The sequence below is a fragment of the Suncus etruscus genome, chromosome 9, assembly GCF_024139225.1.
Source record: "Suncus etruscus isolate mSunEtr1 chromosome 9, mSunEtr1.pri.cur, whole genome shotgun sequence".
NCBI lineage: Eukaryota > Metazoa > Chordata > Mammalia > Eulipotyphla > Soricidae > Suncus > Suncus etruscus.
In genome coordinates, this window is record NC_064856.1 from 71,458,118 (window position 1) to 71,482,518 (window position 24,401).

Here is a 24,401-nt window from a genome sequence, read left to right on the forward strand (position 1 = left end):
GGGATGTGGAGAGAAAGGAACTCTTTTTCACTGCTGGTGGGAATGCCGTCTAGTACAACCTTTATGGAAAGCAATATGGAGATTCCTTCACAAACTGGAAATTGAGCTTCCATATGATCCAGCTATACCACTCCTAGGAATATACCCAAGAAACACAAAAATACAATACAAAAATCCATTCCTTACTCCTATATTCATTGCAGCGCTATTTACAATAGCCAGACTCTGGAAACAACCAAGATGCCCTTCAACAGATGAGTGGCTGAAGAAACTGTGGTACATATACACAATGGAATACTATGCAGCCATCAGGAGAGATGAAGTCATGAAATTTTACTATACATGGATGTACATGGAATCTATTATGCTGAGTGAAGTAAGTCAGAGGGAGAGAGAAAGACGCAGAATGGTTTCACTCATCTATGGGCTTTAAGAAAAATGAAGGACATTTTTAACAGTATCTCAGAGACAAGAGAGATGAGGGCTGGTAGGTGCAGCTCAGGACATGCAGCTCATCACATAGAGTGATGAGTGCAGTTGCAGAGAAGTTTTATTTTTTACAGGACTCTTTAGGGTCTTCAATGTATTTCATTAGTCATTCACAAATAGAAATAGTTTGACTTCATCTTTTCCAATTTAAGCCATTTGATTTACTTCTTTTGCCTGATTGCTATTGTTATGACTTTAATACTATGCTTAATAAGAGTGGAGACATTCAACACTCTTGCCTGACTTCATTGGAAATGATTTCAGTTTTTCACCATTAAGAGTAATATTGCCTATGGACTTTTTAGACATAGCTTTTATGAGTGTGAGGAAGGTTCCTTCTACCCCTATTTTGCTGAGAGTTTTAATCATAAATAGATGTTGGATCTTGTCAAATGCTTTTTTTTTTTTGGGCCACACCCATTTGATGCTCAGGGGTTACTCCTGGCTAAGCACTCAGAAATTGCCCCTGGCTTGGGGGGACCATATGGGACACCAGGGGATCGAACTGCAGTCCTTCCTTGGCTAGCGCTTGCAAGGCAGACACCTTACCTCTAGTGCCACCTCACTGGCCCTGTGAAATGCTTTTTTTTTTGCATTGATATGTTCATTTGATTTTTATCTTTTATTTAATGATGTGGTTATGATGTTCATTTATTTGCATATACTGAATCATCCTTGCATCTCAAAGATGAAATCCATTTGCTCATGATTATGATTTTTTTTTGATGTGTTGTTAGATTCAGTTTGCTAAAATTTTGTTGGGAATTTTGAATCAATGTTCATCAGGGAGATTTGTTTGTAATTTTTTTCTTTTGGTATTATTTCTGTCAGCACTGAGTATCAGCTGAATGTTGCTTTATATATGTAAAGTTCCTGTTTTCTTTAGTATTTGGAAAAGTTTAAGGATCAGTGACAGAACATCTTCTATTAGTGTTTATAAAATTCACCTGTAAACCTATTTTAACCTAGACTTTTATTTTTGGGCAGATTATTCATTACTGTTTCAGTTTCTTTGCTGGGAATATCTATTAAGGGCTATTTCCTTCTCACAGGATTCATTTTAAAAAATTTTTAAATTGCATCACATTGTTGACATAACAGATCATAATACATTTATTTCAAGATGAGGGAAATAGAAAAAAATAGAAAAACTAATACTGCTATGACACCAATATGTGCCAATTTTGGTATGACATCCTGACAATGAAGAAATGGCAACAACTTGGTCTAAGAGCAGGTTGTCTTATCTCAACACATAATGATAAGATACAAACCTAACACATCATCCTTTGATCTGTGCAAAAGCCAAGATCGCTAACTACAGAAGACTGACTGTGACCACCATGACTGGGCAGAACATATCGTGGGACCAATAAAAAAGGCCCTAGTCTAGGTTTTGGCCTATGATCTGTACAAATACCAAGATCTCTAATTCCAGAAGTCTGACTGAGACAACTACAACTGAGCAGAATGTCTGGAAACATAATGAAATACTCTATTCTAGGCTTCATACTAGGATTGGTGCAAAAACCAAGACCACCAACTACAAAAAAACTGATTAAAACAACAGTGATAGAACAGAAGTTCTGGAACTGTAAAGAAAGACTTCATCCTATGCTCCATACTATGACATGTGCAAATACTAAGATCGCTAGCTAAAGAGGACTGATACTATCATCCATGATGGAGTGGAAAACTTCCAGACATCACATAAGGACCTACGGGAGAGTAAAAGTGCATGTACGAAGCCTGTAGTTATACCCATGACAGTACACTTCAAGGATAGAGAAACCCTGTATCTCTTAGGCTAGGGGAATTCCTTTTCTAATCTCCCCAATTTTTACTGTGCCTATGCAAGAAAATAGCACAATTTAAAATTTTATTTCTGTAATTATTGTTGCTTTTTATTTTCTTTGCCCTTTTCCCCCCTGTAATTTGATTCGTCTTTATTTCGGGACTGTGGTTGTTGTTTGGTTTTTGTCTTTATTGTCTTTATGGTGGTGTTCTTCAGGTTATTTTGTTTGTTTGTTTGTTTATTTTGTTTTTTGAGGGGTTTGACTTTTTTGGTATTGTTTTTATGTTTTTCTTCCCTTTCCCCCTTTTTTTTCCCTTAATCTTATTTCTATAGTCTCTAGAAAAACTTCTCTGGTTTTTTTTTTTTTTTTTTTTTTTTTTTTTTTTTTTTTTTTTGCTCCTCTTTTTCTTTTTCTTTTTTTTTTTATTTTCTTACCTTCAAACAGAACCACATAACTTGAACCATTTGGTTCTGCCTCACAAATAGAGGGGGAAATAATGGAGGGCACCAAGACCAAACAGTCATATGAACATTGAGTAGAAATTAAAAAAATGATCAGACTTAAACACCAAATCCAAAGCCAACTACAACAAAATTGATACCCAATCTACAACAAGATAGACACAGAAGGGACCACTGATAATACCAGCCCATGGGGCAAAGGAGGGACGATATGAAATGCATGCTGGGAACAGGGGTGAAGGGAAGACAACATTGGTGCTGGGATTGCCCCTGATTCAATGTCACTATGTACCTGAAATACTACTGTGAATGATTTGTAATCCACTTAGGTCAAAATAAAAATGATTAATAAAAAATGCAAGAGAAGAAAAAATAAAGAAGAAAAATGTTCAGTAGCAGTATATTTGTGAAAAGTATTGTATCAGAATATATTTTATATAATTTAATTCTCAAAAATCAGTAAGTGAAACATCCACATAATACTTTTTTTTTGGGGGGGGTGCACATGTGACATTGTTTAGGGCTTACTCTTGGCATTGGTAGAGGATCATATGTCATGCCAGAGATTAAAGCCTGGTCATCCACTTGGTGACAGAAATATTTTGAACCCTGGCTGTCACAGAGCAAGGCAAGCACTCTATCTACTGTACTATCACTCTGGCCAAACCACCTCAGCAATAGTGGTTGGGGATCTCGGAGGCTACACCCAGCAATTGGGACACAATGTGATTGTAGGGATTGAATCCAATATGTGTAAAACTTATTCCCAAGCCTATGCTATCATTGTTTACTTACTTATTTTGTCCTATGGGCCATGCCAAATGTATTCAGGGTTTACTTCTAGATCTTTACTCAGGGTTTATTTCTGGTAGACTTAGCTGATCATATTGGGTACAGGGATAAAACCAGTCAGTCATGGACAAGGCTAGAGCCTTAACCACTCTACTATTTCTCTGCCTCTGTGATATATTTAATAGAATTATTTTTGTTTTAACTTTTTAGGTCAAATCTAGCAGTGCTGAAGCAATACTCACTAAAGTGCTTGGGAACCTATGGATACCTGGGATCAAACCTGGGGTTTTCACATGCAAAACATGCTCTATAACCCTTTGAACTATTAAACATGGAAAATTCTTGTCCTTTTAACAATTTTTATTGTTGTAAAACAAATTTATGAGAGTGCAAATATTTACATGTTTTATGGTGCTAGTGTTACTGTACCACACATACCACCAAAATACTAACACCTCTTCACCATAGTTCATACATTTCTTTTTGTGACTGAATAATATTCAATATATGTAGTACACTTTATTTTTATTTATTTTTCTTAGAAATGGTGTAAATATTATTGTTTATATTCACAATGCTGATACATTATACACACACAGCACCAGAGTGTAAAAAATAATCCTTTTACAAGTATCCTAATGTGTTTCTCCCCATTGATCTCTAAATCCTTCAAATCCTCTCCCACCTACATACTTAGCCTCTTCATATTATAGTATAGTACAAAATTCTGTTAATTATGTTTCAGGATTTATTTCTGTTAAGAACTATCTAATCACTTGCTCTGTTTCTTTATACTTCTTTTATAAGTGAGGTCTTTGGTTGTTTGTCCTTTTCTTTCTAACTTACTTCACTTAGTATAACTTCCTCCAATTTATCCAAGGTGCAGCAAATTTCAATATTAATATTTTATTATAGCAGAGTAGTATTTTACAATTTTTCTACTCTTATTTTTGGGTAGCAGATGTTGGCTATTGTAAATATGTCTGTATTGAATAGAGATACAGATTGTATGTACTTAATGTTCTTGTGTTCTTGGGGTAGATTCTCTAGAAATGGATTGCAGTGTTGTATGGAACTTCTCTTAAATTTTTTGAGAAATTTTTAAATCTATTTTCAATATGGATCAAAAGTCACCCCCAGACATGAATGAGAGTCTCATTTTACCCATATCCTTGCCAGCACTTACTGTTTCTAGACTTTAATATGGATCATTCTTACTGGTGTGACATATTTTATTGTCTTTGACTTTGTCATTGCCATTTCCCTGAAAATAAACGATTAACATATTTTTGCAAGCTTGCCACTTATCTTTATGACTTTCTTAAGTAAGTGCCTTTCATCTCCTCTCCCAAGTTTGAGTGGGTTTGTTTGTTTTTACTATTGAGCATTAAGAGTACCTTATATGACCCCGGCCCTTGGTTCTTTCTCTTCCCTCCTTCCCTCTCTCCTCTCTTGCTTCTCTCCTCTCATTCTCCTCCCTCTCCTTTCTTTCTTCTCTCACTCTCTCTTCTCTCTCTCTAAAAATAAAAAGAGATAAAGAAAAAAAAGAGTGCCTTATATAGCCTCAATATGATTTCACTGAACATGATACTCTGCATATCCATCCATGTAGCAACAATTTGCACAATTTCATTTTTTCTTGTAGCTAAGTAGTATACCATTGTATGCATATAATACAATTTCTTCATCCAGTCATCTCTTTAAATATTTGAGTTGTTTCCACATTTTGGCTATAAATAATAGAGTACAATGAACATAGGAGTGCAAATGTCTTTTCTGAATAGAATTTTTGAGGCTCTGCATAGTAATTTGTGTCAAGTTTTCTCTTACTTTCTATCTTGTTGGAATTTGCCTCTATCGTTTTCTTTAACTCATTGAATATCCTAATTATTGTCACATAGAATTCCTCCTAAAATATATTAGAGAGGTGTTGTGCTTTAGTCTTTCAATATTGCAGGTGAATACTCATACTTCTACATTATGTCAACCCTATGTGTGTTCCTATGTGGGATCCTATGAGGATGGTCTAGTTTTGTGCTGTCTTAGGTTACACTATTTTTTGTCCATTTTATGTCCATAAGAGATTATAGTCTTAAGCTTCTTGGATAAGCTGCGACCCTATAGATAAAATGTGGAGCTTGCCATCTTTTATATTTCTGTTGCATGACCATATCTTTAATTTCATTCCATCAGACCCACCATTTTGGGTTTAGTGGAGCATGTGTGTGCAGTACCTCAAAATCAGGTGTTCTTGACACTTCTCATTCTCACAGATAAAAATGTTTAAAAATGAAGGTTTTAAGGTATGTAGCTCAACCTTTTAAATGATTACATTTAATTTTAATTATAAATGTAATTATTAAATTGAATTTAAATTATTACTAAAATAATAATGGAGAAGTGAATTTTATGTGTGTTCTCCTAAATACAGCAATTTCTCTTTTCTTCGCCACCATCTTAAACTCACCAACGTTATACAGGTTTGCATTATCTTTAGAGTTCACAGATAATTTTGCATTTGATTTTTCTTCAGAGAAAATAATTTTGTGTGTTCTTTTCCATATTTTGTTTTTTTTTTCTTTTCCATATTTTGTAACTTGCATATTTGACACTGTTAATGACTGTAGTAAATTTTATCAAGGCTATCTGCTATAACTTATGCATTCCTCTTCCACCATAAATTTGACTTGTTTTAGGTTTGTGCAGCTACCAGGAAAAAGCACAGGACGTTTTTACAGGTTCTTGTGTTAGAGCTTTGAGGATGGATTGCTTTTTTTTTCTTAATGATTCTTTCTAACATAGAAAAGGGACTTTGAATTTTGGGGTGAAAATAGCCTGTCTTTTGAAATGAAATGATTTTTTTCCTGGCTGTGTTTTGAGTCTCCATGTATAATGGAAAGACAATTAGTAGAAAAGGACCTGGCATATTGAAGGCTTTGTCAGTTAAATTCCTTGCATGTATTGTTAGGAAACAGCAAGCTTTCTGTGGAAAATAAAGAGAAATGGACGATGCTGCTAAGATAGAAAGCTTTAGTGTGACAGCTCCTAACAGCAACAGTCTTGCAATCATTCACTTGGCTTGACACACTGGACAATCAGCTCTTTCACACTTTTCTTCTGAGAGCTCCTGGAGGAATATATTACGATCTGGCAAGAGGCAGTCAATTCTGAATCATCAGGGGGTACTGACTAGTTGTTAGACCTCTGAACCTACCAGACAATGATGACTCCTCCCACAACTGCTTGGGCAAGAACCAAGGAATTGAGGAAATGAACAGGGTCATCATGAGAAACGGAAAATCCAGTATGGTCACTAAATATCTCACCCCACTTACAATTTTCTGAGCCACCGAGGGCATTTTCATTTCTCAGATAATCTCTGGTTGCCCCTTCTCAGAATTCAGGTCTTGGAAGGTACATTCTAGGTATGAACTAGAAACCTGTGTTCAGTGGTGACTGCTGGGACTATTTCTAAAATGAACAAATCTAAGGACTTGGGACTTGCTAGAATGATTGTGACATTTTAAGTATTAATTAGATTCTGTTGATACTTCCAAATATCTTGGATCAGCTGCTCCTTTGTATTATTAGCTTGCATTTCTGTATCATAAGATTTTCTTCAGGTACATAATTTACTTGGGGCTATGATTTAGTATGTCTGTTTTTGTTCCTATCCTGTTGCCTCATGTGAAACTCAGAGAATAAAAAGAACTAAATGCATATTAGTTGGTGACTTTATAGATATTTGATTTGTAGCCAAAATACCATCTGTGCAACTGTTAATCATTTGTTTAAAGAGGGACAAAAGGTTATTGGAGAAATAACTCAAATAAACCAAAGCCAAGGAGTCAAAGAGCTTAAAAGAAAGTGATGAACTGTGGATCCTGGTAGACTGGACTTCTCATCCCAACACTACTTAACACATTTGCACTGTCTTCACTAGATGATTCATTTTTGGTCTTGAAAACTTAATCATTTTCATGTGTAGTGGGGACCAAACTTTTCACTCAGAGTTAAAGTTCATTTCTCAGTGTATGCAAATATTTTACTCTCTTCTTTCCCTACCAATAAAGGATGCTGAGTAAGGAAGGATAACATACTTGGATAACAAATCCAAAAAAATAAAGGAGATCATCAAGGGCCTATGGCTACCAGTTGAATTTTCAGTTTATCTGAGCAGATAAAGACTTCTTACCTACTGCCTTTTCCCTTAACATGTTACATACCCCATTTCCTAACTCTGAAATAATGTTATTGAAACCTCTGGATTGCATATTTGGCTGGATTCTCTAGATCCTCGATATAAACTTGCTAATTGGATCCTCTTAGGTCCCCTATATAAACTATAATTCTGGTGGGCATTTTAAGAGGTAAATTTCAACTGAAAAGCCTCTTCTGTAAATTTCTCTGCTTATTAACACTGCCATTTACCACGCTGGAGTGATTACCTCTTACACCAGACTCTCCTTGCCTTGCATGCACAGGTACATATGGAAAAAACGTATATGGTACAAATCCTATTATTACAAGTTGACTCTAAAAATACATCTCTGAGCTGGAGAGATAAAAAGAACAAAAGGTTAAAAAGAACAAAGCAGGTCTGACGTAACTGACTAACAACAGTTCCATTCCTGGTATCACTTGGTCCCCTAAGCACTGCCAGGAATGATTTTCAAACACAAAACTTGGAGTAACCAGGAAACATCATCAAATGATGTACACAAACCAAAAGGAAAAAAAAGAATTAAATTTGTGCTGGAATTGAAAATTTCTAAACTATAATGACAGCATGCTGAATGGAGGAAATAATTTGACAAAGAGATAATATTCAAGACATATAAAATACTTAGAAAATTCAGCAATAAAATAAAAAGCTGTCAAAAGTGGATAGAAGAATTAAATAGATACTGTCTGAAAAGAACATATAGACAACCAACAGATACAGAAAAAAGAGTTCATCATCACTGATTCTTCGGGAAATGCAAATCAAAATGAAGTGAAGTACCATCTCACACCAGTGAGACTGGTCTACACCAAAGGAATAGAAACAAATAGTGTTGTTTAGTTTGTTTCTAGAAGATGCTAGATACAAATAGTGTTGGTAAGGATGTTACATTTAAAAATGAACCCATATCCACTGTTGGTGGGAATGTCATCTGGGTCAACCTGGAGGGAATATAATATGAAACCTTAAAGAAGTTAAAAATAGAACTATCATATGATTTAGCAAGTGTACTATTTGACAACTATTTAAAGAACACCAAAATACTCTCTAAAATTAAATGCACACCTATGTTCATTGAAGAATCATTTACTATATTTAGATTTGTGAAACAACCCACACAATCGACAGAAGATGAGTGGATAAATGATAGTATATTTATGCAATGGAATACTAGTTGGCTATATAAAAGGTAAAACTTTGTGTTTTTATACTACTTAAATGAAGCTCAGGGTAATCATGGTAAGCAAAATAAGTTATAGAGTGAAAGAAAATACTAGATGATATTACTCATATATGATAAATAAAGAGACAGTTAAGAGAATAAATAGTGATCAATGGAAGTAAGTATAAAACTTTTTGAGCAAAACTGAACTTAACTGCAGTGGGAAGGTGATATCAGGTAAGGAGAGATAGAGAAGAGGATATCCAGGGACCATAAAGAAGGATATTATTACTTGAGTATTATGGGTGGTTGGGTAATGTTATATACTTAAAAATAAATTTTAATACAATTGTATTACATTTTTTAATTTATTTATTTTAAAGTATTATTTATTTTTCAAATAAATAATTTTAAAACAAATTCTTGAATTTTTATTTTAAAAAGTTATTTTATTATTTTATTTTTAAAGTTATTTTATTTATTTTAAATAAATATATTATAATACAATTGTATTTTATAATTTTAATTATTTATTGTTATTTTATTTATTTTAAATAAATAAATTGTAATATAATTATATTAAATTATAAACCATGTCACAAACATTTAAAATTTTTAAATATTTTTAGATAAAAATGATTGATTTCTACATTTCTGTAACTTGTCATTTAAAACATATTGACTTGAGACCAGAGAGTACAGCAGTAGGTGCTTACCTTGCAAGCACTTGGCCAGTATTTGATCCTTAACCTACTATATGAAGCACCCTGTACTTCACCAGGTGTGTCTGAGGACAGTCAGAAGTAAGTTCTGAGAAGTTGGCCTCCATCATGAGTTGACCTCATTATCTCAGGACCTAATGCAAGGGTTATTTGAAAAAGCTTGTGTACTTTCTGATTCTGCTTCTGAACATTTCCATTAGTAACTATGCTCTTTATATTTACAGGATTTATGAACGAGTGATTGATGTTCCTGACACCAACCTTCCTCCGGGAAGCAATTTATGGCTTGGTCAACGCAATCAAAAGCATGGTTTATTCAAAGTAAGTCCTACTTTATATTTCAGCACATGTTTACCTCTGTAAATGTGCTATTAATTGAGATTACATAATTGTCACAATAATGTTGCTATGAAGTATGTACTTTGAATTTTGTCAGAGATTTACATGACTTGTCCAAGTTTACATAGTTCACTCAACTGCCTGGTATGAATGGTGCAGAATATAATGGATTCTCAAAATATCTCTCATTGTCTAAATCCAGAAGGACATAAGAATCTTTATTCTCAGAATATTTATTAACCAGAGCTGGAGTGATGGCGCAGCAGTAGGGCATTTGCCTTGCACGTGGCTGATGCAGGACAGATCTTGATTTGATCCCTGGAGACCTATATGGGCTCCCAAGCCAGGAGTGATTTCTGAGTGTATAGCCAGGAGTAACCCCTGAGCATCATCGGATGTGGCCCCCAAAACAAACAAAAAATAAAAGAATATATTAACCTACATGTGATAGGTATCTAGTTATACAACAGAAAATGTATTTTGACTTTGATTTTCTTGTTTATAAAGAAAATTTTCTAATATTATTACTTTATCTGAGAAATATAAGGACACATTAATAACATGAACTTAAATGAAAAGTTTATGGGTGGGCTAAAGAGATAGCTTAATATGCTAAGTATGTGTTTAGCATGTAGGAAGCCCATTTTTAATCCTGGACTCTACATGACCCCTCAAATTGTACTAAGAATAACCCCATGTATTTACTAGGCATAGTTCCTAAGCATTATCATGCTTGGTCACCTCAGATAAAGTTTATGAAATTTTATAATGATATTATTTTTGATATAATAATAAACTTTTACCTTTAAAATGTGGCAGGGATATTTAATTTTCCTGTTATATTATGTATAAATTTTTGATTATACAGAACAAATGTTTTATAAACTTCCTCATTGCACAAAGCTTAGAGAAAAATGAAAAACCATAGGTGTCTACTAATGCTACTAATGTAGTGAAATATACAAATGTCCATTTTAATTTGTATCTTCAGTTTCTGCATGTATGGATGTGAATTTATGAATCTAAATTGTAAAATGTTATACTTAGACCAAATGGTTACCTCTTATCAAGGTATACAGAAATTTTTGTTATTATTTGGCTAAGCAATATAGTACATGGAATAGACATTGCCTTGGATATTATAAATTATCTACAGTTGACAATGAAATAGTTGGGGGCATAAGATATATGTAAGCAACTGTCATTTTATATAAAGGAAGGACATGGACATCTGTGACCTTTTTTAAAATCTGTAGATTTTAGTACCTCCTTTTAACCCCAAGGCATTACTGTTAATTTTCTTTCTTCCCTTCAATTCTTCCATCCATCAATCCATCATCCATTAATTTACTTATTCATTCATTATAATTTTCTTGAGTTATCAACACAGTTTTGTCCAAGTTTAGGGTGCATAGCAAACTAATTTGATATCTTTATATTTTGAAAATAGTTAATAGTTTAATATTAGTTGACATCTAAATCACAGGACATAGTTAACATTGCTTTTCCTTTGAGTGAGAAAATTTAGAGAGTTTCTCTCAGAAACTTCCAACTATATACTATTTATTATTAATGATAACCATCACTATAAATCATTGGACCTTCAGAATTTGATATATAAATCTTGATATCCTAAATATAAGAGAGCAAACAGTGTACAAATTCTTTACAAGGATCTGTTTGATTGCAATTACTAATGTTTTATTGCCCATTGACAGCCAATAAGAAGTCAAATAAGAAGTCACAGAGTCAAATATGGTAAATATTTAATACATTTAAATATATTAAAAAGAAAATATATTCCATTTAAGAGCTATTTTGGGGGGCCGGGCGGTGGCGCTCGAGGTAAGGTGCCTGCCTTACCTGCGCTAGCCTAGGAGACGGACCACGGTTCGATCCCCCGGCGTCCCATATGGTCCCCCAAGCCAGGAGCGACTTCTGAGCGCATAGCCAGGAGTAACCCCTGAGCGTCACCGGGTGTGGCCCAAAAACCAAAAAAAAAAAAAAAAAAAAAAAGAGCTATTTTGGGGGGGCACCCAGTGACACTCAGGGTTACTCCTGGCTGTGTGCTCAGAAATCGCTCCTGGCTTTGGGGATTATATGGGGCTACTTGTGATCAAACTGCGGCTCTTCCTTGGTTAGTGTGTACAAGGCAAATGCCCTACCATTTGTGCCACTGCTCCAGCCCACATTTAAGGGCTATTCTGAAGTTTATAAAGAATATAAATGCAAGAAGAGAAAGGAAGTTAATTATATTTATAATCTATAGATAAATAAAAAGTCATATCCTAGACATATTAGCAGAATAGTAGACTCAGACAAAAGATTTTATGTTGTTTTAATGACTATAGTTTTGTAATACAATTTAAAGTTTGGCAAAGTGATGCCTTCCATACTCCTTTTCCCAAGCGTTGCTCTAGCTATTCATGGGTGTCTATTGTTCCAAATGAATTTCAGAGTGTTTGATTCACTTCTTTGAAGAATCTCATGGATATCCTTAGAGGGATTGCATTAAATCTGTACAATGCTTTGGGGAGTATTGCCCTTTCAATGAGGTTAATTCTGTCAATCCATGAGCCAGTATATGTCTCCATTTTCTTGTGTCCTCTTTTATTTCTTGAAGCAGGGTTTTGTAGTTTTTTTTTTTTGTATAGGTCTTTCACATCTTTAGTTAAGTTGAATCCAATATATTTGATTTTGTATGACACTAATGTGAATGGGGTTGTTGTCCATTTCTTCTCTATCATTATTGGTGTATAAGAAGGCCATTGATTTTTGCATGTTAATTTTGTAGGCTGCCAATTTGCTCTCTGAATCTATTGCTTCTAGAAACATTTTGGTAGAGTCTTTAGGGTTTTCTAAATATAAAATTATGTCATCTGCAAACAGTGAGTGCTTGCCTTCTTCCTTTCCTATCTGGATGCCTTTGATATTTTTTTCTTGCCTAATAGTTATGGCTAGAACTTCCAGCACTATGTAGGAGTGGTGAGAGGGGGCATTCTTGTCTTGTACCAGATTTTAGAGGAAACATCACAAAGTACATATCACAAAGAACAAGAACAATAAATGCTGGCAAGGATGTGGGGAGAAAGGAACTCTCATTCACTGTTGGTAGGAATGCTGTCTAATCCAACCTTTATGGAAATCAATATGGAGATTCCTCAAAAAACTGAAAATTGAGCTCCCATAAGATCCAGCTATACCACACCTAGAGATATACCCTAGAAACACTAAAATACAATTCAAAAATCCCTTATTCACACCTATATTCATTCAGCACTATTTACAATAGCCAGATTCTGGAAATAACCAAGATGCCCTTCAACAGATGAATGGCTAAAAAAAACTGCTACATATACAAAATGAAATATTATGAAACTGTCAGGAGAGAGGAAGTCATGAAATTTTCCTACACATGGATGGACATGGTAACTATTAAGCTGAATGAAATCTGAATGAAATAAGTCAGAGGGAGAGAGACACACACAGAATAGTCTCACTTATCAATGGTTTTTTTAGGGAAAATAAAAGACATTATTGTAATAATGCTCAGAGATTTGGGCCTGAAGGACCAGATCACAATATGAATCTCATCTCGAGGAGGGATGAGTGCAGTTAGAACACTAAAACTATGAAGTCGATGTTAATAAATGAGACAAGTAGAATGCCTGTCTCGAATACAGGTAGGGTGTGTGAGTGGAGGGAGATGGGATGCATTGGTGGTGGGAATAATGCACAGGTGAAGGGGGGTGTTTTTTGTGACTGAAATCCAACTGCAGTCATGTTGGTATTTACAAGGTTTAAATGAAGATAATATAAGAAGAGAATTTACAAGTATATGTAAGTCTTAAAAGACAATGAAGAAATGCTACTTGGCACCTGAATTTCACTTATAAATTATTATATTATTAAGATAGCTTGCTTTACACAGTGTTAATATTTATGATTTTGGGTTACAAAGTTACTGAATTATTATCAGAAGCTAATTGCCAGTAATCCCCTCCTCACCTTCCTATCTGTAGATTCATGTTGTCCCTAGCCCCATACTTGGTAACCTCAGATATTATTATTATTATTATTATTACTACTACTACTACTACTACTACTACTACTACTACTACTACTACTACTACTACTACTACTACTACTACTACTACTACATCTAGAGGTGCTTAGGGCTTACTTCTAGCTTTGTAATCAATTAACAGTCCTGTGTTGCTTCATGGGCCATACGTGGTTCAAGGTATAATTCATCTTGGGTACATGCAAGACAATCTCTCTGGCCCAGGAACTTTAATTGTGTTTTCCAAATTGAAGTCTTTTTGTTCATTGGTTATAGTTCCCTTGCTGTGTCTTATTACAAGGCCATATGACATTTTTTTTTTACCATAAAACCACCTAGTTTTTTCCAAGTAAAGGCAAAATGCAAGATTTAATTCATATTTTCTATGGCTTAGTGTTCCATTGTGAACATACACCACAATTACTTTATCTATGCATCACTTATAGGGTGCATGTGCTGTTTCCAGAACTTGTAAATAGTCCTATAAAAAACAGGTGTACATATTTTTAATGTTGTATATTTTGTATTCTTTTTAAATAACATGTTATTTAAACATCTTGGTTACAAATATGATTCTGGCTGGATTTCAGTCATATAAAAGGGCATTCCCCCATCACCAGTGCAACATTTCCACCACCAATGTCCCAAATCTCCCTCCTCCCCACCCCACCCCTGCCTGTACTCTAGACAGGCTTTCTATTTCCCTCATAATTCTCATTGTTAGGATAGTTCGCAGTGTAGTTATTTCTCTAACTAAACTCATCACTCTTGTGGTTAGCTTCATGAAGTGGGCTGTAACTTCCAGCCCTCCACTCTTTTGTTGCAAGTTATAGCAAGAATGTCTTCCATTGTTCTTAAAACCCATAGATTAGTGAGACTATTCTGTCTTTCTCTCTTTCTCTGACTTATTTCATTCAGCATAATAGATTCCATGTAATCCATGTATAGGAAAATTTCATGACTTTGTCTCTCCTGACGGCTGCATAATATTCCATTGTGTATATGTACCACAGTTTCTTTAGCCATTCATCTGTTGAAGGGCATCTTGGTTGTTTCCAGAGTCTTGCTATGGTAAATAGTGCTGTAATGAATATAGGTATGAGAAAGGGATTTTTGTATTGTATTTTTGTGTTCCTAGGGTATATTCCTAGGAATGGTATAGCTGGATCATATGGGAGCTCAATTTCCAGTTTTTGGAGAAATCTCCATATCACTTTCCAGAAAGGTTGGACTAGATGGCATTCCCACCAGCAGTGGATAAGAGTTCCTTTATCTCCACATCCCCGCCAATAAGAACACTGCTTGTTCTTATTCTTCGTGACGTGTGGTGTGAGGTGGTACCTCATCATTGTTTTTATTTGCATCTCCCTGCTGATTAGTTATGTGGAGCATTTTTAATGTGCCTTTGGCTATTTGTATTTCTTCTTCCTCAAAGTATCTGTTCATTTCTTTCCCCATTTTTTGATAGGGTTAAATGTTTTTTTATTCTTGTAAAGTTCTGTCAGTGCCTTGTATATTTTGGAGATTAGCTCCTTATCTGATGGGTTTTGGGTGAATAGTTTCTCCCACTCAGTGGGTGGCTCTAAAGCATTGTACAGATTTAATGCAATCCCTCTAAAGATACTCACGACATTCTTCAAAGAAGTGGATCAAGCACTATTGAAATTCATTTGGAACAATAAACACTCTCGAATAGCTAAAGCAATCATTGGGAAAAGAATATGGGAGGCATTACTTTCCCCAACTTTAAACTGTATTACAAAGCAATAGTTATCAAAACAGCATGGTATTGGAATAAAGACAGACCCCTAGATCAGTGGAATAGGATTGAGTACTCAGAGAATGTTTCCCAGACACAATCACCTAATCTTTGATAAAGGAGCAAGAAATCCTAAATGGAGCAAAGAAAGCCTCTTCAAAAATTAGTGTTGGTACAACTGGCTAGCCAATTGCACAAAAGCGAACTTAGACCCCCAGCTAACATCATGTATGAAGGTAAAATCCAAATGGATTAAAGACCATGATATCAGACCTTATACCATAAGGTATATAGAACAACACGTAGGTAATACACTGCATAACATTGAGACTACAGGCATCTTCAAGGAGGAAACTGCACTCTCCAAACAAGTGAAAGCAGAGATTAACATATGGGAATATATTAAGCTGAGAAGCTTCTGCACCTCGAAGTATTTTTGTATTCTTGACATAGGAGTCAAGGAGCATAATTGCTGGATCATATTGTTCTATTTTTAACTTCTTAGAAGTTTTTACAATGTTTTCTATTGAAGCTGAACCAGAAATATTCCCACCAAGAATAAATGAGTTTTTGTTTCTTATCCACATCTCTGTCCGCACTAGCTGTTGCTGGCCTTTTTGATTTGGTTCATTTTTTATTTTTTGGGTGATATCCAGTATGGTCAGGACTCTTCATTCAGTCATCAGTTCTAGAGGTGCTCAGGGAAGTATATGGAATGCCAAAAAATTGAACATGAGTGAATCTTGTGCAAGACTAGATCCCTAATAGCTGTACTACTTCTCTGGCCCTTGATTACCATTTTTATTTTAGTCCATTTAGGCCATTATGTTAGGTTGTATCTTATTTTATTTTCATTTGCATTTTACTTATAATAAGTGATGATGAATATTTTCACATCACTATTGGCTATATGTATATCTTTTTTCAGGAAATGTCTATTTGCTCTTCGCCTCCATTTTATTTGATGTTTTGTTTTTTGTTGTGTTAAATAAATAACGATGGGGCTGGATGGTGAAGGATGCCATCCAGCCCACGTGGCTCTGCAACCTCCATGCAGCCGGCGAGTTCCAGGCCCAGGTGAAATTACTCACTCACACGCAGCCATCAGGAAGAATCATCTTTATTTATGCCCTAGCCACCACAGGTGTGTGGCCTATGTCAACCTTTTAAGCATTCAGCTATATTTTTGCTAGCCCTGCATCTTATCTCCTGTTAGCCATCTTCCCTTTGGTGGGTCTTGGGGTACACCACAGTTTTTATCTTTGATCAAACCTGCTCAGAGGCCCTCCATAAATGATCTGACTTTGGGGAGCAAACTTGGGACTCCTGCATTCAAAGCATGTGCAAAAAGTCTTTTGAGTCGATCTTTTCCTTCTCTCTGTCCTGCCTTTTATCCTTCCTCTGCTCCTCTGGCTCTCCATTTTTCCTTACTTTCCCTCTTTGCATTCTCCTTCCTTCCTTCCTCCGACCTTAAAAAAAAAGATAAAAAGAAAAAAATCTTTTGAGCTGTTTTTTTGATTCCCGTTGTTTGCTTTTTTCTTGTTGAGTTTTGTGATTGCTTTATATATCTAAGGTGTTAGTCTTTTTATCAAATGTATGGATTATAAATATCTTCTATTTAGTGCTTTATTTTTTGCAGTGATGAAACTTTTTAGGTTGATGTAGACCCAAATAAGTTCTTGATTTGCTGTCTTTGCCATTACAGCTGAATCATTGAGGATACAACTGAAATTAGTACATGGAGGATGTTTTCCTCTGTGATTTATGGACCAAAGTCTGATAATAAATTCCATAATCTATTTTGAATTAGCTTTTATGTCACTGCCACATAAGGGTTCAGTTTTTTGCTTTTTCTGTTTTTAAATGTGTCTAACCTGTTTCCATTGAATATGAATGAACAGGCATTTCTTTTTCTAACTTATGTTCTTGGAAATTTCACTGCAAATTAATTGTATGTATATTTGAAGGTTTATACTGGACTATAAATTCCTTTTCATTATGACAGTCCCATATTCAAAGAGCTCACCTTTAAACAATAAAATCACTAGTCATAAGATAGTGGCCAGAGTGATAGCACAGCGATAGTGTGTTTACTTTGCATTGGACCGACCTGGGACAGACTGGGGTTCGAATCCCTGGCATCCCATCTGGTCCCCTGAGCCTTCCAGGTGTGATTTCTTAACACAGAGCCAGAAGTAACCCCTGAACGCTGTCAGGTGTGGCCCCCAAACAAAACAACAACAGTCACAAGACAGCAGGATAAACATATTCAAACTTATGAGTAAATAATGTTCCAATATAACAACATATACGTAGTTTAATTGTTATTTAGTATGATTATAAAATTCTCATTTTACAGACAATACTTTTTATTTTGTTTTGTTTTGTTACACCTAGCAGTGTTCAGGGGTTACTCCTGGCTCTGTGCTAAGAAATCGCTCCTGGCAGACATGGGAAACCATATGGGATGCTGGGATTCAAACACCATCCATCCTGAAAAGGCTGTATGCAATGCAAACAGCCTACCGCTGTGCAATCTCTCCGACCCCAAGATAATAACTTTTATGGTCAATTAGTATTCATTAAATTAATTTTACATATGAAAAAGTATATGGGTTGTTAAGAATAAGCAAAATGCATATGATCATTAGGTATCAATGATAAAATGCTTATCTTGGAAAAAATAAAACATAAATATTAAATTTATAGTTTAGTTTCAATTTTAGGGATTTTTTTTAATTTAAAATGTCCTAAGATCTTGTATCCACTAGAAAGTAAATGAAAAGATAGATTTATTTTAGTTTTAATTGTGAATATTAGATGCTTACTTTGCATATGCCCAACACAGATTTTAAGTAATGTCATGATTGAAAAATTTATCAAACTAAGCATAATAAAATTGTAGTACTCTAGTAATATTAAACTCTAAATCCAAAAACTTGACTACATAGTTTAATTACCCTTAAATGCATACATGAAAATATGCACTGCAGTATTAAAGACTGCTGGAACGATGCTCTTTTCACTGAATTTCTGGGTCAATAAAATTTCCCTTTGGGAAAAAAATAACTTTTTCACATTATAGTCAAAGTAAGTCCTGGGGAATTATAGATCTAATTCTGGATGGTAAACCAGTAGAGATTAAAAACAGGTAAAATATTTAAAACCTTGGATATGAAACTATTCCATAAATAAGATATAAAAGCAATTATCATTTAAAAGTTTATGCAGTTGATTACATTAAACTTTGAGCTTCTAATAAGCATGGCCAAAGGATTCCATTCATGAAGCCTGAGTTTGATACCTGGCATTGTAAACTACTCTATTCCCTCTATAATCCCCATGGCCCTGAGTTACATGAATGGCCCTACTTGTTTCCTCCAACCTGTTCACAACAATACCTAGCTGATGAACTAAATTACTGGGTTGAGTCAAATTGGGCTGAGGGTAATGGTGCTAACCAGTATTTTTTTAAAGAATAAAAGAACATTCCATAAATATAAGTATTCAGATTAGTTTATTTTACATGAAAATATTAGTTAAGAAGAAAATGTGCACCCATGTGTTCATAGAAACATTATTTACAATTGCAAAATAATGGAAATAACTTGTGTTCATCACCTTATGATTGGATAAAGAAGCTGTGCTATTTAGAGCCAGTATAATACTACTCTTGCAGGAAAATATGAAATATTTGGGACAATAGGTAATACTTGATGTGATTGATCATGCTAAGTGACAGAGACAGACACACAATTGTCTCATTCATCTGTGATATTTAAGAAAAATAAAAGGCAATATGATAATAATATCCAGAGACAATAGAGATGAGGATTGGAGGAACCAGCCCACAATATAAAGCTTACCACAAAGAGTGGTGAGTGCAGTTAGAGAAATAACTACAGCAACAACTAACATGACGATGGTAGTGTATGAGAGAAGGAGAATGCTTGTCTTGAAGTTAGGCAGGGGCTGGGTAAGGAGGGATATAAGGTGCTTTGGGGATGGGAAGGTTACACTGATGAAGGGAGGTATACTTTCTATGACTGGAACCCAACTTTAAACATGTTTGTAGCCATGGTGAGTAAATAATGATATAATAAAAAATATAAAAAATAAAGTGATAAAAAAACAGAAAACAAACATAATAATTATTAAGAAATTTATGTTAAAATTAAGAATCATATGAGAATGCCTATTATCATTTTCTTTTCAATAAAATATAGAGAATACTTAACATAAAATAAAAATATTAAGGACATAAAAGAAAAATTGTAATTAGTCGCAAATTATATCTTTGTCTACATAGAAATTAGTATCTTGAAGTTAATAGAATTACCAAGATTACCCTCAACCAAAGATAAAATTATCTGCATTGTTAGCATTTGAAGCAGCAAAATGCAGTAAAACAGGATTTTTGTTTATTATATCATACTTTATAAAAAGTATTAAAGAGAAAATTCAGACAATTATAAAGTAAATTAAAATTTTGTTGAAAGTCATTAGAGAGGACCTCAATAGAGATAGACATACCAAAAAGAAGGCTTAAAATAATAAATCTGTCAATGCCTCTGAAATTGATCTCCAGATTTAATAAACTTTTAATAAGTTTTAAGCAATTCTTTTCCTTTCAGCAGCTTCAAGCTGATTCAAAAATTCATAAGGAAGAGTAGACTCTGCATAATGAAGATATCATGGAAGAATACAGAGAGATGTGCCCTTTCAGATATGAAGGCTCACTAAAGTTTTGCAATAAACTGTGATATCACACAAAAAAGATAAAGACATGAAGCAAGCAAACCTAATAGGCAAGTCACTTATTAGATGAGAGCACTTGATTTATAACTGAGGTGACATTCTTAGTCAATAAAAAGAAGATATATTTATCACTAGATGATTAGGAAAATCAGAAAGCTCATGTATATATTGATGCTGTTGATTTTTATCATAATGCTAGAAAAAGCTTCCAATATGTATTTGGATACACAATAAAAATTAATAATAATTGAATTGAATATAATAATTAATTATGATATTAATTCATCAATTAGATATTCAAAAGTGCTCCTGTGTTGATAGTCACATGAATGTGCAGGGCAAGATGCAATATTCATAAGATATCTGTGAAAACTCTTGATTTCACTTTAGGAAGATCCATGGAAGCTGTGTAAATCTAAGTTATGAACAATGGTGCATCATTTCTCTTTTCTCTCTCTTTTCTTTCCTTTCCTGCCTCTCTTCTTCCCTCTTTCCCTAGCTCCCTCACTTCCTCTCCTTTTCCATTCTCTTTTATTTTATTGTCCCTCTCCCTCAGCATCAAAGATGTAGATTAGTGAGCTCTCCTGAACATACAACCACTACTTAAGCGTTATTATTCCTTCTGTAATGTGTCTATCGAGAGACCTCTAACTAGCCCACCTCTTTTATTGACTTTCAGAGCACATCATCATTGGCCAATTGTTATTCCTCTACCATGTGTCTTTGTGTTCCACACATGAGAAGATATATTCTATATTTGTGTAGGTTATAAGAATCATTGGATTTCAAGGTAAAACAATTGGAATGAACGAATCCTTAACTGAGGGGGCCGGAGTGGTGGTGCAGTGGTAGGGCATTTGCCTTGCATACCGCTGACGTAAGACTAATCCTTAACTGAGGAACTGAAAAAAAAAGTCAACATTTAATATATAGACATAGGGAGAGAGGAATCTTTGCAAGCTTTCCATCACAGTATCCCTCATAAAAACTTTTTCACCTCCATTATCATTCTTACCAAGTTTAAAAATATTATTGAGAGGGGTGTGAGGACAAAGAAATAGCTAATCAGGTTAAGAACATTTTTTGTATGTGGGAGATCCAGGTTCAATTCTCAGTACCACATCCCATGGTTCTCTGAGCTTCATAAGGAGCAACCTTTATGCAAAGAGTTGGGATTAGCCACCTAGGACCACCAGGTGTGCCACTCACTCCAAAACCTATTGTCAAGGTTGCTTCAAGACCAGTCATAGTCCTACTGGTTCTGTAGCTAGAAAGGGCCATGGTTGATTTTGTGATCTTGCTGCCTTCATTAAGTTTTCCATTATTGCTTTTTGTTTTTGTTGTTGCTGTTTAAACAAGGGGCACTGAGCAATTTTTTTTAAAACAAGGGGCACTGAGCATTATGTAGCTGATGCTGAGTTTCCATGGGAGTTACTTTTTTTTATTGTTGTTTATATAGAACAATCAAAAATATATATTTTATTTAGCAAGTATATTAAGCACATAGTTGACTATGGTGTTTAGTAGAATTTCATTTTGTTTTGCTTATCATTTATTTTTCAGTGCAGAATTTTTTGTTTGTTAGAATTATATATGTTTATTTTTTGCTTTTTTGGCCATTGCATTTGAATTCCCAAATACATCACCATGATTACTATGAAGCATTTTTACTATATTTTTGTCAATATATTTTATAGATATGTTTCTAAGTCTTTTAGTTATCTTGAGATAACTTTTTTGCCCGAGTGAGATAATTTACCTTTTTTGACACATGGCTATTCAGTTTGCTAAAGAGACTTTATTTTTTCCTTTTTATGTTCTTGATTCCTCTTCTGTAACTTAACTGTGCATACATAACTTTGATTCTAAATGATAAAATGGGACTTTAAGTTTACACATGTCTATTTCAAAGGCTTTATTTTGTCACTGAAACATTTACTCAATAAATAACTAGGCGTTTGCTTACATGCACTAGTCACTCAGTTAAATGGTGGATACTTTTTACTTAACTAAACCTTGACCCATGTTACTTTAGGCTTCTGCCCAAAAGTTGACTCCAAAGAAGAGTACTTTACAGATGACAGTTTCATTAGACCATTTTCCCAATTCAAATCTTATTCTCCAATAACAACAGCCCCATACAATGTCTCTTAGAAGAAGGAGCCTTCTGAAATTCATATTCCTCTTAGTATATTCTCTATGTAGCCTACCAGTACTCTCACCATTCTTTAGTGATGTGAAATGTCTGGGAATTAAATCAGTGTTCCCTTACCAAAATTATTGTCTCTGAATCAGTGCTACTAGGAACTCCCTGTCAAAGAGACATATGAGAAAGTCAGCCCAACTTCAGGCTTTTAATCTTTATTTTTTCATTATGAAGCTGCTATATTGGTTTAAGAATCAGGCGTGAGTTTATGGTAAAATTTTTTAAAATGCTTATGTGTTTTCAGCTTAAAACTCTTTAGTCTCTTTTCAATATTGATATGACACTTCATGGACAAATCAAAGGAAAAGGCTTGCTATATATCACCTATTTCTAAGCTCTGGAGGATCCTTATGGATAGTGCAGTGAAAGCACCACTGATTGGAGAACAGAAGATGGAATCACTTGCTTGGTGCTTGACCCCTAATCTTTCAGAACTGGGTAATTCTTATCAGAGTCACCAAACACAAACTAGGGATTTCTTGTCTTCAAAAACAGAATCCATCTGAGAAAAATCTGGCCAGCAGTGACAAGCTTATCTGAATCTTGTGATTGTCAAATATTTTCATTATCAAGATGTTTGATTCTACTCAATTTTCCTTTGATGTGTTCTAAGCTGATTAAGCTGTTTCAGAGCTTAATTTCAGAATGTAACAAAATAAAGAACTAGTTAAGGTGAATTCCCCATAAGTTATAGGGTGCTGCTGTGGCTAAGGTGTTCTGACAGTTTCTAAATGGTTAGGTCTCAGGAAGATTTTCTATTCCCAAATCCTTTCATCCTGACATTCTGTCTGTTTTACTCTCCCTAGCTCTGTCTGGTGAATTTGGGCCTGAAGCCTTTCTCTTATACCTGGACATCACTGTCTCCTTAACAGCCAGGTTGTCACTGGGAAGTAAAATTGATTACATATTTTAGTATCACAGCTGTTGTTTTTATATCAGCTGTTTCCAGTAATTCTGCAGATGCTAAACATATGTTTATTGGCACATAGAAAAGAAGCAACATTGCATTCCTTCTATTCCTAATTATTATATTTCCTTTCATATAGAAAGCCTAAGTCAGAGAGCTGGGGGGAACATATATTTGTAGATTAATATTTCTGTACTTTAAGACTTTGAAAACAGCAGGTCAGTTAATGAAATGCTAATAAGCTGACAGTTTTTATTGATTGTAATGAAAGTTGACAAGTGTCTTTCTTGGCTTTTATGCAAGCTAGAATATTTTATGAACTATCTTCAGGACAGAAATACATAATTGGTTTCATTTCAGAAATTCTCTTTGTGAATTTTCTAAGGCTTCTTTTTGTTAGACTGTTGTCAAAGCTTGGGTCCTTGCCAGTTTGTAAACAGAACACATCTTCATCCATAGTTTACATGCCTGCCAGGAACTTTCTTCATCCTCTTTACTTTTCCTTTCAAAGCAATTTGTTTCAGTGTTTTAGTATAGAAAATACAGAACCATTTTATTCAATGTAAACAGAGATCTGCAGGGAAATAAGAGGCTTAAAAAAGAATTAGTGTTTGTTTGGCGGCAAAGGCCTTTCATTTGGATCAGAAAACTGAGTGTTCGAAGGGCTTGACTAATCTTAGTTGTTTAGCATATAAGAGGATCCTAATGGTGTAATTCTTCTA

General features: G+C 34.5%; 1 protein-coding gene across 2 annotated transcripts in view; it reads left to right on the forward strand.

Moving 5' to 3' along the window:
- Positions 1-24,401, forward strand: part of NELL1 (neural EGFL like 1) — a 1,037,291-nt gene that overhangs the window by 234,774 nt on the left and 778,116 nt on the right. For both annotated transcript variants that reach the window (XM_049781002.1, XM_049781004.1), the window contains exon 5: positions 9,872-9,968. In XM_049781002.1, the coding sequence (XP_049636959.1) occupies positions 9,872-9,968 (97 nt within the window). The remainder of the gene's footprint in view (positions 1-9,871; positions 9,969-24,401) is intronic.